We start from the raw sequence: 12,977 nt of genomic DNA, 5'->3' as shown, positions 1-12,977 counted from the left end.
CTAATCTTTTTCTTCTCTCCTTCGCAAATCCTGAACCTTCTCTGGGCACTCTGAACAGCACAAATAAATTGTGTAAAACATCAAAACAAAACTTCAGGTAGAAATTGGTGTTACTATACAGAACAAACACAAGTCATTACAAACCTGCAGTGCAGAAGCTGTTTTTAACCGTTTGTTTGCAACATTGGTAACCCCATCGATGAGCGTTCCACCATGATCCCCAAACACTAGTATGATTGTTAATGTAAATGTCTTCTGCATACTTCTCTGACAGTTTCATCTCCTGTACAACAATTAAAAAGAAATCACAAGCTGTTCATTAGTGAGTTGAATCAACAAGGAAAACCATACCTGTCCTTTTCTAATCCTCCCTGCTCCATCATAATGAGCTTCCCTTTCGCTTTGTCCAAGCAAAAGCGCCATAGGGTTTTCTGCTGTTGCAGCTGCATTCCCGTATTTACTGATGATTGCGTCCATATTCTGAGTTCTCTGTTTGTCTTCTGAGGCCTTGTAGCTCTTATATATCAATTCAGCTTGGGATGGAGCCGCCTGCATATGAATTCCCTTATCAAATGCGTCATAGGAATGGGCATTTAGCTGTTCAAACTCCAGAGCTTGACCACTGTTTCTCAAATGGTTATCTCCCTGGATATTAGATGATTAGCCAGGTAAGTTAGTGTCTATAACCGAGCATTCACTGATGAGCTAAGTAAATCACAACAACTAACCGAGTAAAACTTTTCGTTTGATAAGCATTGACTGATGAGAATATATATTGATACGGAACCAAGTAAATCACAACAACTAACCGAGTAAAACTTTTCGTTTGGATCAGCATCTGGAAGTGGGTCTTCACGCATGGATCTACTTTTGGGATCATAATATGCAGACTCTTCAGCAAGGTTTAGCAGATATTTTGCTGTATCTTCGTGGGTTCCTGAAACCAAGTAAAGCACTGATGAGCTACTCTCTAGGGAAGAAGAAATGAATAAAGGGTTCCAAATGTACCTTGTGCCTGTTGCCTTGTTTGCAGGATCCATCTGCTTCTTGCTCTCATCAACCCCAGCGTCACCCACCTTCGGGTCATCAAGTTTCCTCATCATTGCCTTCTGCAAATTCTTTTTTCTTGCCTCTTCTCTTGCCTGATCTAGAAGGTCCATCTTAGCATTATATTTAGAGAAATCATAACCATCCCATGGATCCCTTTTTGCAGCATAGTCCTTTTTAATCTTCATGATGTCCTGGTTCTGATCATCTGTAAGCAACTCTTGGCATTATGCCCATTCCCTCCACAACTATGAAATGCACAAAGATATACGTTAAAGCTTCAAAACTTCAAAAACAAGAACACAATCTACGGTTTTTAGCATACTTGCTACAGACTTCATTTGTTCCTTTATTTCCCCTTTTATCAGATCCAGTGTACCCTAGAAAAAAAAAAAAAAAAAAAACCAACTCGTCACAACCATGTTACAGAGAAGTAGAAGAAAGATTTGCAGGAAAGTAAAAGAACAATGAGAAATTGAGTTTTTTTGATCGATCCTTTGGTTTGTAAAGAAAAAGAATACATCTTTAAACTAGTACAAACCATCCTCTTCATGAATAAGAACAGAAACAGGTTAAATTGATACAAACCTCTCGCCACAACCACGTTACAGAGAGAAGTAGAAGAAAGATTTGCAGGAAAGTAAAAGAACAATGAGAAATTGAGTTTTTTTTTATCGATCCTTTGGTTTGTAAAGAAAAAGAATAAAACTTTAAACTAGTACAAACCCTATCGTGAAAAAAACCCCAAAACATCCTCTTCATGAAGAAGAGAAGAACAGAAACAGAGTAAGTCGATACAAACCTCTCTTCATGTCGAAGAAACTTTGATCTCTCTCTCGATTTTTCTTCTGTTATTCGCTGGAAATGGTTTATAATAGAACTCAGATGGGTTTATAGAAGATAACAGAGAAGAGGGAAAGAGAGCGAGAGAGAGAGAGAGAGCAAACCTTCTTCTTCTTCACATCCAAGTAATAGCTTCTTGTTTTGCTTTTCTTGGCCGTTGTTGAATTGAACTTTAAATCAAAAAAAAATATATATATAGAAAAATAGATTTAACGAAAGACCATATTGCCCTTCAACCATTTGTTTACCCATTTAAATTGTTGGTTATTTGTTATTAACCAAGATGATCATCCGGTTTTTATGCCTCAATCAATCCAATTTAGGAAGAACTCATATTTAAAAAAAAAACCAAAAAAAAAAAAGAAAGTATAAATAAAATTAGTACGTGACCATAGAGAATTTGAACCGGTTCAATTATTCTGGTTAAGGGCCAAGGTTACCAAAATCAACGGAACAAACATTTGGATAACACGGTTATGTTATATAAGTAAAACCCATACAAAAAATTGGATTGGTTCAGTCTGATTATCGGTTCGATATAAACTTTTAATGAATTTGGGTATAATTTCGTAAAATTTAAATATATAAGAAAACTAAATAATTGTTAACTGTTCGGTTCACGCTTCACCAAATCAAACGGCTAACTGAATTCATTTCAAAAAGCTATCGACTAGTTCACTCTTTTAGCCGACCGAATTCGGAAATGTTGGTTCGGTTCAATATAGAAAAAAGGATGGTTAATAGAGGCGTTTGGTGTAACTTAACAATTAGGTAGTTAGAGGACATCTGAATACTGAATATAACTTTTTAAAATCAACTAAATTGTCATGGTTTTATCTATTAGAGTATCTTCTTACATAAACCTGATAGTTTCTCAAGTCCCAAAAAACTATAACCGCAACCTAAATTAACACCGGCGAATCTCTTTGTAGATGCTTGCTTCAATGGCTCCACCTCCGGCCACCTCCCGTGTATGCTGCAACAACTACTTTAGCTACCAGCTTATTTAGACAAATCCTCATATAACATTCCCAAGATCCTTCCTTTTTATTTAGTTTTAAGGGCATACACAATGGGAGGTTCATTCTATTCAGTTTAAGCTTGTTTCTGTGCTATTCTACGCAAATAAAATGTGAATCAGCTATTGTCAAAAAAAAAAAATGTGAATCAGCTTAAACTTATAACTCATTTTGCGCAAGTGTGGCAAGTGATGAGTTGTGGCGGATTAGAGTTCATCAGCTCGCACACGCAGCTCGTCATTGCAACGCCACATAGATATCTACATAAAGAAGCAGTAATAAAAATGAAATGTGGTTACATACATAAAGAAGATGAGGGGACTCAACTGAAAAATGATATCGGGATCAAACCTCAAACATAAGATCTTCGATTTGGTTAAAGTACATAGTAGAAGCCATCATTCTAGCTAACAAGCAAAAACATAAATATTGTGAGTCAGTGACATGAATAAAGCCATTGAGCGGGAATAAGAGAGCTATGCGAGAAGGACTTATAGAAATGTACCATGACGATCACCACCCATCCAGGAAGAGAATTGAATCAAGATCAGATTCAGTAGTAGCAGAGCTCTCATCAACAAAATCACCTTTCTGCAGCTTCTTGACCCTACGGCGATAAGCAATCTGAACTTCCTCATCCAAATTGGCTAAGTTAAGCATGTGAGAGAAAGCTTTAGCGATAATAATAGAGTCCCCTGGATCTAAACTCGTGGCTCTCTCAATGCCAATATCTAACAAAGGTGATTGGATCGCATTTAGTGCAGCATCTCTTGCCCGACTCTTTCCTGTTTGATTACCAGTGATGTGAAAAATATCAGCATAAAGCAAACAAAAATAAAACATCTCCTAAACGAAGGTCAAGTTCAAGACTTTCTTTAAACATCATGGCAAAGATGCACATCAGTTGAGTAACATTGAATATTATATCGTCACTTTGAGTACCTCACTCTGGTTTCTTTGCCACATCAAATCTACTAGCTCGTTAGTTCTATTATACTAGTTTGATACACATCTCATGTTAGTGCTTATGCAATTTGAGCCAAAAGAGCTTACAAATATCAATAATTCCAAACATACCTGTCGCAGTTGCTATTCCCATCAATGAAGAACCCGCATTCGCCATTATAGCTCTCACATCAGTAAAATCGTCATTCACCAATCCAGGAATCTACGAAGCAAAAACAAAGATAGCTGGGATCAAATGAAAGAGAGAGAGAGAGAATGAGAAAGGGATACCTTGAGAGAGGATCAGAAATCAAAGAACTCTAAATTGGGATCAAAAAATCAAACAACCCTAATTCGTTTACCTAATCGCGAAATCTCCTCCGCAACGCATCACCTCCGTCGATTCGATCTCCTCCGATACGCATCACCTCCGACCCCAACCTCCTCTGATTCCATATTCTTCGCTTCCATCTTCTTCCTTTGTCGATTCCGTACTTCTATCGCGAGAGAAAGAGAGAGACAGAGAGAAAAAAATTTCCCTTCTTCCAAACTCGTCCATCGGGCATAAATTTTCTTTTTTCTTCTATTATTTCCTTCTTCCGAACCGTGACACTTAGGTCTATTAAACCAAGTTTCAGTATACTACATAAAAGGCTCCCTTACATTTTCTCTTTTGTTTTTATTTATTTTTTTACAACAAAACACTAAGATCCCGGGTATGAACCTCCCGTTAAAGAAGGTCTAAATGTCTCTGAAGGCTTCAATTAATAAACACAATATAGTATATAATTAATCCTTCATGTTGATAATTTATTCTAGTACAAATTTAAAGCATCCATCAGACCATCACCATAAACTTAAGTTGCACTTCATGAGATAAAGGAGCTAATAGAGTGACTGTATATGATTCTTTACATTAGTTTTGAAAGAAAATAAATCACTAAGGAAAAGCACATGTTCTAAAACCATGCATCTATGTCTGCAGAAATTAAATTGTCATGCATTTATGGTTCCCTGATGAAGATTCTGATAAACTAAAGATACGTACGTACGTACGTAATACATGAAACACAAATAGAGGAAGAATTAATTAAGTGACCAACAGATCAATTTAAATGTCATTAATAATTCCTAGCTTTAGATACCTCCACATCTTTCACTGGATCTTGATCATATAAGAATTTCAAGAATACCACAAGGAGTTTAGTGCTGCCACAGCAAAGAATTAACATCAAACATGATACATGAATGAGTTAGCATATGCCTTACTTACTAATTGCTTTTGTAGTATTTTATATTGTTTTTTGGGATGTTTTCCACGGATTGAATCTCTGTTACGCTTGGTTACTTTAGAATTATACAATTTTACTCTTTTTTTAGTCAGAGTAACATATTATTATCAATTTTTTTGCGCATGGTGGACCAATTTTTGAGCTGCAAAAATCGTGTGGCTCATAGGTTCGACGCAATTAGTGTCGATAAAACATGGATCAAAACCATTAAATGATGAAGAGAGGTAGTAAATAACTAAATAATGTAAATGTAGTGTCACATATCATCTTTAGCTATAGGTAGTGTTGTTAGTTGATCATATCCTCCTATATTGGTGTGAAGTCCTAGTGAGATTAGCGGTAAATGTGAGATATAACCTAATAAATGATTAAGAGCTGGACGACTGCGGTGGAACTGGAGGAGAACGTTTGATTGAGATTCTTAAAATATATCAAGTTAAACTATTTTAAATTATTCAATAGTTTATTTTATTGTATAAAATTATGTATTTCAACTAAATATTGTATTGAAATTAAATATAAATACTCAAAACAGTTATTCGGAATTTTGGATTCGTTACAATAATTTTTCATAAATTGAATAATTTTTATTTGTTTTAAAATATTCAAATCATAGCATATGTGGAAAAACATATTTTTTTATTACTATACGGATAATTGATGATATTTCACAAAAAATAGAATCATATGAATATAAAATGTAAAGTATAATGATTAATAACAAATAAATATGGTAGATTAGATATCAAGTCTTATATGTTTATTTTGATTAGATATATATATATATATATATATATAAACTAATAATGTATGTTTCGTTTTTCTAAAATATGTAAATTGAATAAATTAATATTTGACATTTTTCCTAAATAATTATTATTAACTTAATCTTTAAAATATATATTTATAATATCATACTAATGTAATTAATTATACTTTTTAAGGTTAGGTTAAAAATGTACTTCCAAACTAATAATAGGGAGATAACTAATATGACAAATATGCTAAACTATTATGGGTGCAAAATGGTTGTTTAAAATTGAATAAATTGAAAATATTAAGTTGAAAAAAATTGGGTTGAATGATCATCTTCGTGTTTAATTGCATGTTTAATATAGTCATACGGTTGGAACTAAAGGATTAAATCAAACTGTTACTAGAAACGCTCCCAGGCACTAATATCGAGATCCCAAATCTGAATCTCCTCCAGCGTCAGTGGAAGAAGCTTCAACCTCCAGCGTCAGTGGAAGAAGGAGATCAAGGAGGCGATCTCAGGCAGTTCCCCTCCCTTCTTTCCATTTGTCCAAAAGTTTACTGCTAAAATCAATCCAAGAGGAATCATCCCCATCGAGAAGCGAGTTACTCATCAAAGCCGAGATCTACCTCGTTGTGCTTCTAACCACTATTAGTTCTAAACCTGCCATGACTTCCCTGAAAGTTCTTCACCACCAAAACTCAAGACCGACAAGATCACCGCTTTCCTATATGCCCCAACCATACCATCGATGCAAGCTACTGGAAAACCTATGGTGGCGGAAGACTCTTGGACTGGCTGTGTCGGCGCTGTCGGTGAAGCAAAGGCTACCGTACTGCAAAACCCTAATCTGGATGTAAAATAAAATATTTAAAAAAACTATTCATTATCATACATATCTGAATATATCTCCATAACTAATAACAAATATTGCTAATGAAGAAAATAAAGACTCAAAAATAAAAATAAAAAATTGACATGGAATTAAAAAGGGAGGATTATATTTATAGAGGCTTATAGCCTGCCAATTTGAACCGATTTTTTCAATTTGGTTCATATATTTTAGTTAAAGGTCAAGATAACCGAAATTAACCAAACAATTTTTTTTGGTTTGAATTAGTTTGGTTATCAAATAATTTACTTATGTTACATAAGTAAATATCCCATAAAAATATATATATTTTATTGTCTATGAAAAAAGATTGATTTCGATTAAACCATCTTCGTCCTCTCCGTAAAATTCCAACTCTGTTTGATTCCATTTACTCCATTTACTCATGATCATCTTGCTCTTGTTATTATTATAGCTACAATCAAACTTCATCTCGATCAAACCTTCTCTTCTTCCAGTTCCACCACCGTCGTCGTCGTCCTCCTCCTCTTCCCATCTGAATCCCGGCGAGTTCCAGTCACCGATCTCCGGGAATTTGAATTCCGACGAGGAAGCAGAATCCGAATCCGAATCCGAATCTGATTCCGGGTAACAGAGAGACAGCGACGGGAACCTCACGATTTCTTTAAACCGGGTCGGGTCTTTTTCACCACCCGGGTTCTCTTCTTCTTCTTCGTCTTCATCGTCGTTCTCTTCGTAAGCTTCGTGTATCACTTCCAATGGAGCTCTCAAGTTCCACTCCACGAAACCACACGGCAAATGATCTGGATTCTTGTCGGAATCTTGAATCAGGACAGCGTTAGAGTAGTTTTTAGCTTTCTCCTCGAGATTCTCGTTTCTTGTTTCGGGTCGGATGTTGGGTTCTCGGGTTGACCCGAGATAGAGAAGAGAGAGGAGTAGAGCTCCGGAGATGAGGAGAACAGGGGAGAGAGAGATTCGAAGCAAATCATTAGGGAAGTAGATGAGGATTAGAAAGTAGAGAGTGATGAAACAGGAGAAGAGAGGATGAGAGAAGAAGGAAGAAGAGACTTGTTCGGTTTCTTCTTCTCCCATGGCGTGTGTGTGAGTGTGACGGTGTTTGAACTTTGAAGTTTAGAGAGACAAAGACAGAGAGAAGAGAGACTTTGGTGGTCGTTGCATTTAAATGCCCCGAAGAAGAGGGTTTTGTTTTGTTTTGTCTTTTTTTTTTTTTTTTTTTTTGTTACAAGTAGTCAACATATATTTAATTCTCAATAAATTTCCTTGTTTGAAACATTGAATTCGTTAAATACAAAGCATCTTTTAATCTAGTTATAGATGGATTAATATACATTTGAATTGGCTATTTTTCTGGAGTTAAATTGAAATTATACTGTTATATATATGCAAGTGAAATGGAGTATGAAAAAAATATATTTATGTGTTCTTCCATTTTGATTTGGTGTGAGTTCCATTTTTATCCGAGTTTTAGAACATTAATGTGAGTTGGCTTTCTTGTGCATCACAATAGACCTTCATCAGTTGTTAGTTTATTTCTTAGAATGGAAAAATCTTATATTGGCGAAAGTTGCGGTAATAGTAATATACATCATTTACATTGAAAATATAAATGGATGGTTTATCTTGAAGAAATTACGATTTAAAATGGAGGAACGTTAGACTATTTGTGTAAAATTTTGGTCATACGCTAAGTTTAATTACGGACGCATTATTAAATCTAGTGTTAAATGCTCTTATGTATGTATGGCTTAAAACTTGTCTTCTAGGGCGAGATTGGCGTAGATGGTCGCATAAGGCTTTCGTGTTGGGAGGTTAAATTTGCATTTTGCATGCACATCAGCTTCCCATTAGCTGCTTCCGTGTTTGTTGGTTTGAAACTCTCTCTTGAATAAGAAGATCAATACCCATGTATAATGCAATCACCGGAAGTCTCTTGTCATGGGATCAATACCCATATATTACTAAATCTCCTTTCAAAAAGATCTAGTATAATTTGGTGATATAATGATGACAAGAATCCAAAAGAAAAGAAAAGAATATGATGTGATGACAAAGAAATACATGATGTGAGTAACAGAAGAATATTTCAATTTTAACCCATACAGACATAGTGACGTATTTGTCTTGATTCTTTACAAAGGAATTGAGAATTGATTTTCTTGCTTCGACTCTTGCGGTGTTGTTGGTTCGGGAAATGTGAAAGCTTTAAAGTGCGTAGGACAAAGGCATCGAATATAGTATTATACTAGCGTAGACGTGGTCACTCTAAATACTTCTGAAATATAAAGTCCAGACAAAAAAAAACTGGAAATACTTTCGAAATGTTATCGCAAGTTCTATAGATTAGAAGAACAAAAGTTTACTTTCAGATGGTACACAATCTATGTTCTTTCTTTCTTTTGTATAAATTCAGAACTGAGTCATGTTTCAAAGACGAAAATAAAACTATATATTCATTTTAAATGAATAATCGTTTATAAATATTTAAATTGATATAGAGTTATACTTCGGGTTACTTGTATTAGATTAATGTTAACTTTGATTAGTTTTGTAAGAATATGTGTATTTGGCATAATCAGACGATGATACATGTAATTTACCCGATAACCAGATTACCTAATTTAACTGTTTAGTTACCGAGATGATCGTTTGGTCCCCCAACAAAGGCTACAAAAATAAAGAATTGAGATCGTAACTTTTTATATTACTTACTATAAATTTTACTTAACTTCGTAAACTGAGATACTATATTTCATATAATTGCACTAGGTAGGTTCTAATAGTTGAATTTAATAACCCAATACTCAAATACAAGTCTTATTGTTTCCCATTTTGACCAATCGTATGCATATTAAAAAATTTCCCCCGGTGGCATGCATGGTATGGTATCATTTCTTTGAGTTCATTTTCATCACACAACGTGTCTCTGTTACATCTTTTGCATTCAATTATTTTAGTCTCCACATGCTTAGTTTAGTTTTTGTTTTTCACTTTAACATATAAGATATGTCTTCCCTTGTAATAATGAATGATCAAACAAAGCAAAGTAGTTCCGCTTTATGTTTGTTGAGAAAGAAAAAGGTTGAAAGCCTGAAAGAATTGGTAGTTGTGTTGTGTGGGCAGTCGGAGTGGGTCTTTTTTGGCCAAAATGTCTTACTCTTTTTTTAGGACTCTTCCTTTCTTTCTGTATAATATATTTTTAATTAATTCGTTTTGGAGAGTTTGACCATGTGAAACCGTGATCAAATTGCGGTAAAGAATAGTACAACTTTGGCATGGGTGTTTCACTTTTAGTTAGGTTCGGTTCAAAAGGAGTATAGTTGGATTTCGATTTCTAAGGTTTGGCATGAACTATATAAATATTTACTTCTAATTAAATTTGTCAAATAGACGAGAAAATATGTTCACCTTAATCTAAAACTCTATATACTGAAAAATTATTAAGTTACAAAATTGAATATTTCTGGCTATAAACTACGGAATGGACTGAAAGTTTTTGGTTTTTTTTATAGATTATTTGACTTATATATATAGGGTTATTTAAGAAAGAAGCAAGAACTTTATATAAAAGTCGACAAAATTAATCAAAGTTTTGATGATTAGGGGAGAATGGACCCAAAGGACATACACCACGTGACTTGGAACTGTTTTTGGACCAACCACATCCATCACCAAGGCTTGACTTCCACGAAATGATTTTCAAAATGGGTTGTCCAAAAGTTTTTTTAAAGCAAATGAACAATTGGTATTTGGATTGTGATACGTTATATAAAGAGGAACTAATGCATCACTTTTCTTCTTCCTTTTTATTTTCTTTTTTCTTGGGTCTCTTTCAATGCAAGGGTTAAAGTGGAAACAAAGCTATTCCATTTAGATAATGATAATGAGAGGTATAGAGATGCATATGGGAATGGTGACGTATGGATAAAAATGTCAATCTTGATCAAAAGTTAAAGTTAACCATATTTTATATATAAATAATCGTTTAATTTAGAGTACAATTAATATATCTGGAGATCGATACAGAATTTATCTAAGTATCTAGCATGCATGATCCGGAACAGATATTATAATTACGTTACTGTGTAACTCAATGTAGATAACTATATTAAAAATTCATTATCGATATATCATATATGTAAAGTTGGAAATAAATTACAAAAATGTATAAGAAGTCCATTATAATGAAAACTTGAATAATTGGTAATAGCAGAGAGGACAACGACGTCTCACTAAGTTATGCGAATTATATCCAGTGTCCAGAAACAGAGAACGAAAGAGTCACAATCGTAAAAAAGAGCTTGAAGAGCCTGGCTGTAATAACATTATTGGCCTAATTCTTAAATATCAGTATCTTAAATTTGTATAGTAACTGTTTGTCAAAGTTGCTATCAAATGCACCATCCTATATTAAATGTTCAATAGTTACATTAATGATATTTCATTTAGCTTAGATCTCACTGAAGCCAAACTAATCATAAAATTGCACAACAGTCTTATGAAATATGCAGTGGGCTTAAGAATGCAACGACCATAACCATTTCATGTACACCCACTGGAATTTCTTAATATGGAGTTGTGAACTTTGTATGATCATCAAGTTCTGTGTCTATAGGAATGTTGCTGAGTATTGTTATGCATAGAGTGCATGAATGTGAGTAAGTTACCATATAATGAAGATAAAAATTTAAAATAGTCAGAATTTTGGTTTATTTATGACAATCAATCAATTATTTGTAGGTTAGAGATTCATTAAATGTGTTGACATTAGTATAGGAGGAAATTGCTAACTTTTTGATTGCACTATAAGACAAACAAAAAACAGAAACAGAACCTTGGATACTCTGAGCCTCTGACTAAAACCCATTACACTAAAATACATATATAAGAGAGAAAAAAAACCATTTTCAGTTCCCAATGTATGCAAAGGATGAATTTCTTCTATACAAAAATCATCTCTAAACCCCTAAATTTTACTGAATCAAAATGCAAAAACTAATCTAAAAGAACTATAACCATCACAGTAGACGAAGTGTGTAAGTAACACACTTATGACTTAGCCACCACTCGAATCAAACCATTTACAAACACATAACACTCTCTATGTAAACAAAGCCACAGAGACGCTTGAGAGTTGCTCTCTCCTCTTAGCCTTGGTCCATCGATAGTGATTCGGTGCGTTCGGAGGCTCTATGTCGTCCTCTTGACGGCTCGAATCCGAAAACTCCTCGAGATCGATCGAGTTTCGAAAAGCACGAGTCTTTCTCGGTGTGGTGTACGCAAAATGTAAACTCTTTGCTACTAAACTCTGTTATAAAGTTTAAAACTGAAATCAGAACACTGAACTTTGAATCAATCAAACTGTAAAAGAATGGAACTTACAGCTTCTCTGATTGATTTGGATACAAGCTTTAGACTCTTGAGATCATCATGATCAACACCACAAATCACACGAATCTGTAAATATGTTTAGAATCATAATCAAAACGAAACAGATTAAGAAACTTTAAACCAAAAACTAAAACTTTACGAAGAGATCTTGAGGTAGAGACTCAAGTCGAGATTTCTCAGAGGAAGCAATAGTTCTTCTGCTTCGTTGTCTCTTCAACGAACTTTGCACCGGCGGCGATTCAGGTACCACCGGAATCTCAACGGCCGATCTAGACAGAGATTGACGTACACTGCTCGAAATCAGAATCCTTTTCCTGCCTAAACCTCGCGTGAACCTCACTGATCCTAAACCTAACTCTAGTTCCTCTTCCTCACCGTTAGACTTCATCACGACGAACCCTCTCTTCGTCAACGCCATTGTCGTTCTTCTACTTCTTCTGCTGCTTAGAAGCTTCTCCGAGAACCACTCAACTACTTTAGCAGCACAAGAGAACCAAAACTCACCGATGAAATGGAGATAATGGATCATTTAGACGTTAGAACGCCCCAAAAACACAACAAACACAGAGCAAAACAGAGTGATTTAAGAGAGAGAGAGATTTGCTGAAGAGTATTATTAAAGCTCGAGTTCGAGAGAGAGAGAGAGAAAATACACGTGGTGGATTGTTATTGGACAGCCGTCATTGGCGTTTTGTGTTACGATCCGTCTAAGCTTCTGTATCAGTTATTGTACACAAAGATTAACCCGGTTTTTGCGGGAGGCCAAATCATCCGTGTGCGTGCGGTTGTATGGGATTATCAGTCTATTGTCCATT

At 34.8% G+C, this 12,977-nt stretch overlaps 4 protein-coding genes across 5 annotated transcripts; all 4 read right to left on the bottom strand.

The window, feature by feature from the left end:
• LOC104727865 (pre-mRNA-splicing factor SLU7-B-like) lies at positions 1 to 1,235 on the bottom strand. The gene is made up of 4 exons (XM_010446928.2): positions 810 to 1,235; positions 352 to 645; positions 145 to 283; positions 1 to 50 (listed from the first exon to the last, which is right to left on the bottom strand). The coding sequence occupies exons 1-4, from the start codon at positions 1,233 to 1,235 to the stop codon at positions 1 to 3; spliced, it is 909 nt and encodes a 302-aa protein (XP_010445230.2).
• A 1,446-nt stretch (positions 1,236 to 2,681) lies between these two features.
• On the bottom strand, positions 2,682 to 4,568 carry LOC104722910 (phosphoenolpyruvate carboxylase 1-like). 2 transcript variants are annotated; one of them, XM_087474910.1, is made up of 5 exons: positions 4,217 to 4,568; positions 3,987 to 4,077; positions 3,415 to 3,694; positions 3,261 to 3,316; positions 2,682 to 3,169 (listed from the first exon to the last, which is right to left on the bottom strand). In XM_087474910.1, the coding sequence occupies exons 2-3, from the start codon at positions 4,030 to 4,032 to the stop codon at positions 3,423 to 3,425; spliced, it is 318 nt and encodes a 105-aa protein (XP_087331036.1). In that variant the 5' UTR covers positions 4,033 to 4,077; positions 4,217 to 4,568; the 3' UTR covers positions 2,682 to 3,169; positions 3,261 to 3,316; positions 3,415 to 3,422. The 2 variants fall into 2 exon arrangements, with proteins under 2 accessions (XP_087331036.1, XP_087331037.1); XM_087474911.1 differs by having other exon boundaries at positions 3,261 to 3,312; positions 4,217 to 4,474.
• Positions 4,569 to 6,881: 2,313 nt separating this feature from the next.
• Positions 6,882 to 8,075, bottom strand: LOC104722909 (uncharacterized). Its single transcript, XM_010441168.2, has one exon. The coding sequence runs from the start codon at positions 7,843 to 7,845 to the stop codon at positions 7,090 to 7,092; it is 756 nt and encodes a 251-aa protein (XP_010439470.1). The 5' UTR covers positions 7,846 to 8,075; the 3' UTR covers positions 6,882 to 7,089.
• Positions 8,076 to 11,544: 3,469 nt separating this feature from the next.
• LOC104722907 (F-box protein SKIP27) lies at positions 11,545 to 12,888 on the bottom strand. The gene is made up of 3 exons (XM_010441167.3): positions 12,302 to 12,888; positions 12,154 to 12,228; positions 11,545 to 12,079 (listed from the first exon to the last, which is right to left on the bottom strand). The coding sequence occupies exons 1-3, from the start codon at positions 12,689 to 12,691 to the stop codon at positions 11,873 to 11,875; spliced, it is 672 nt and encodes a 223-aa protein (XP_010439469.1). The 5' UTR covers positions 12,692 to 12,888; the 3' UTR covers positions 11,545 to 11,872.
• Between the last annotated feature and the right edge of the window lie 89 nt (positions 12,889 to 12,977).

The sequence above is a fragment of the Camelina sativa genome, chromosome 11 (assembly GCF_030686135.1).
Source record: "Camelina sativa cultivar CO46 ecotype springtype chromosome 11, ASM3068613v1".
NCBI lineage: Eukaryota > Viridiplantae > Streptophyta > Magnoliopsida > Brassicales > Brassicaceae > Camelina > Camelina sativa.
Note: the sequence above shows the minus strand (reverse complement) of the source record. Positions and strands in the feature narration are given on the sequence as shown.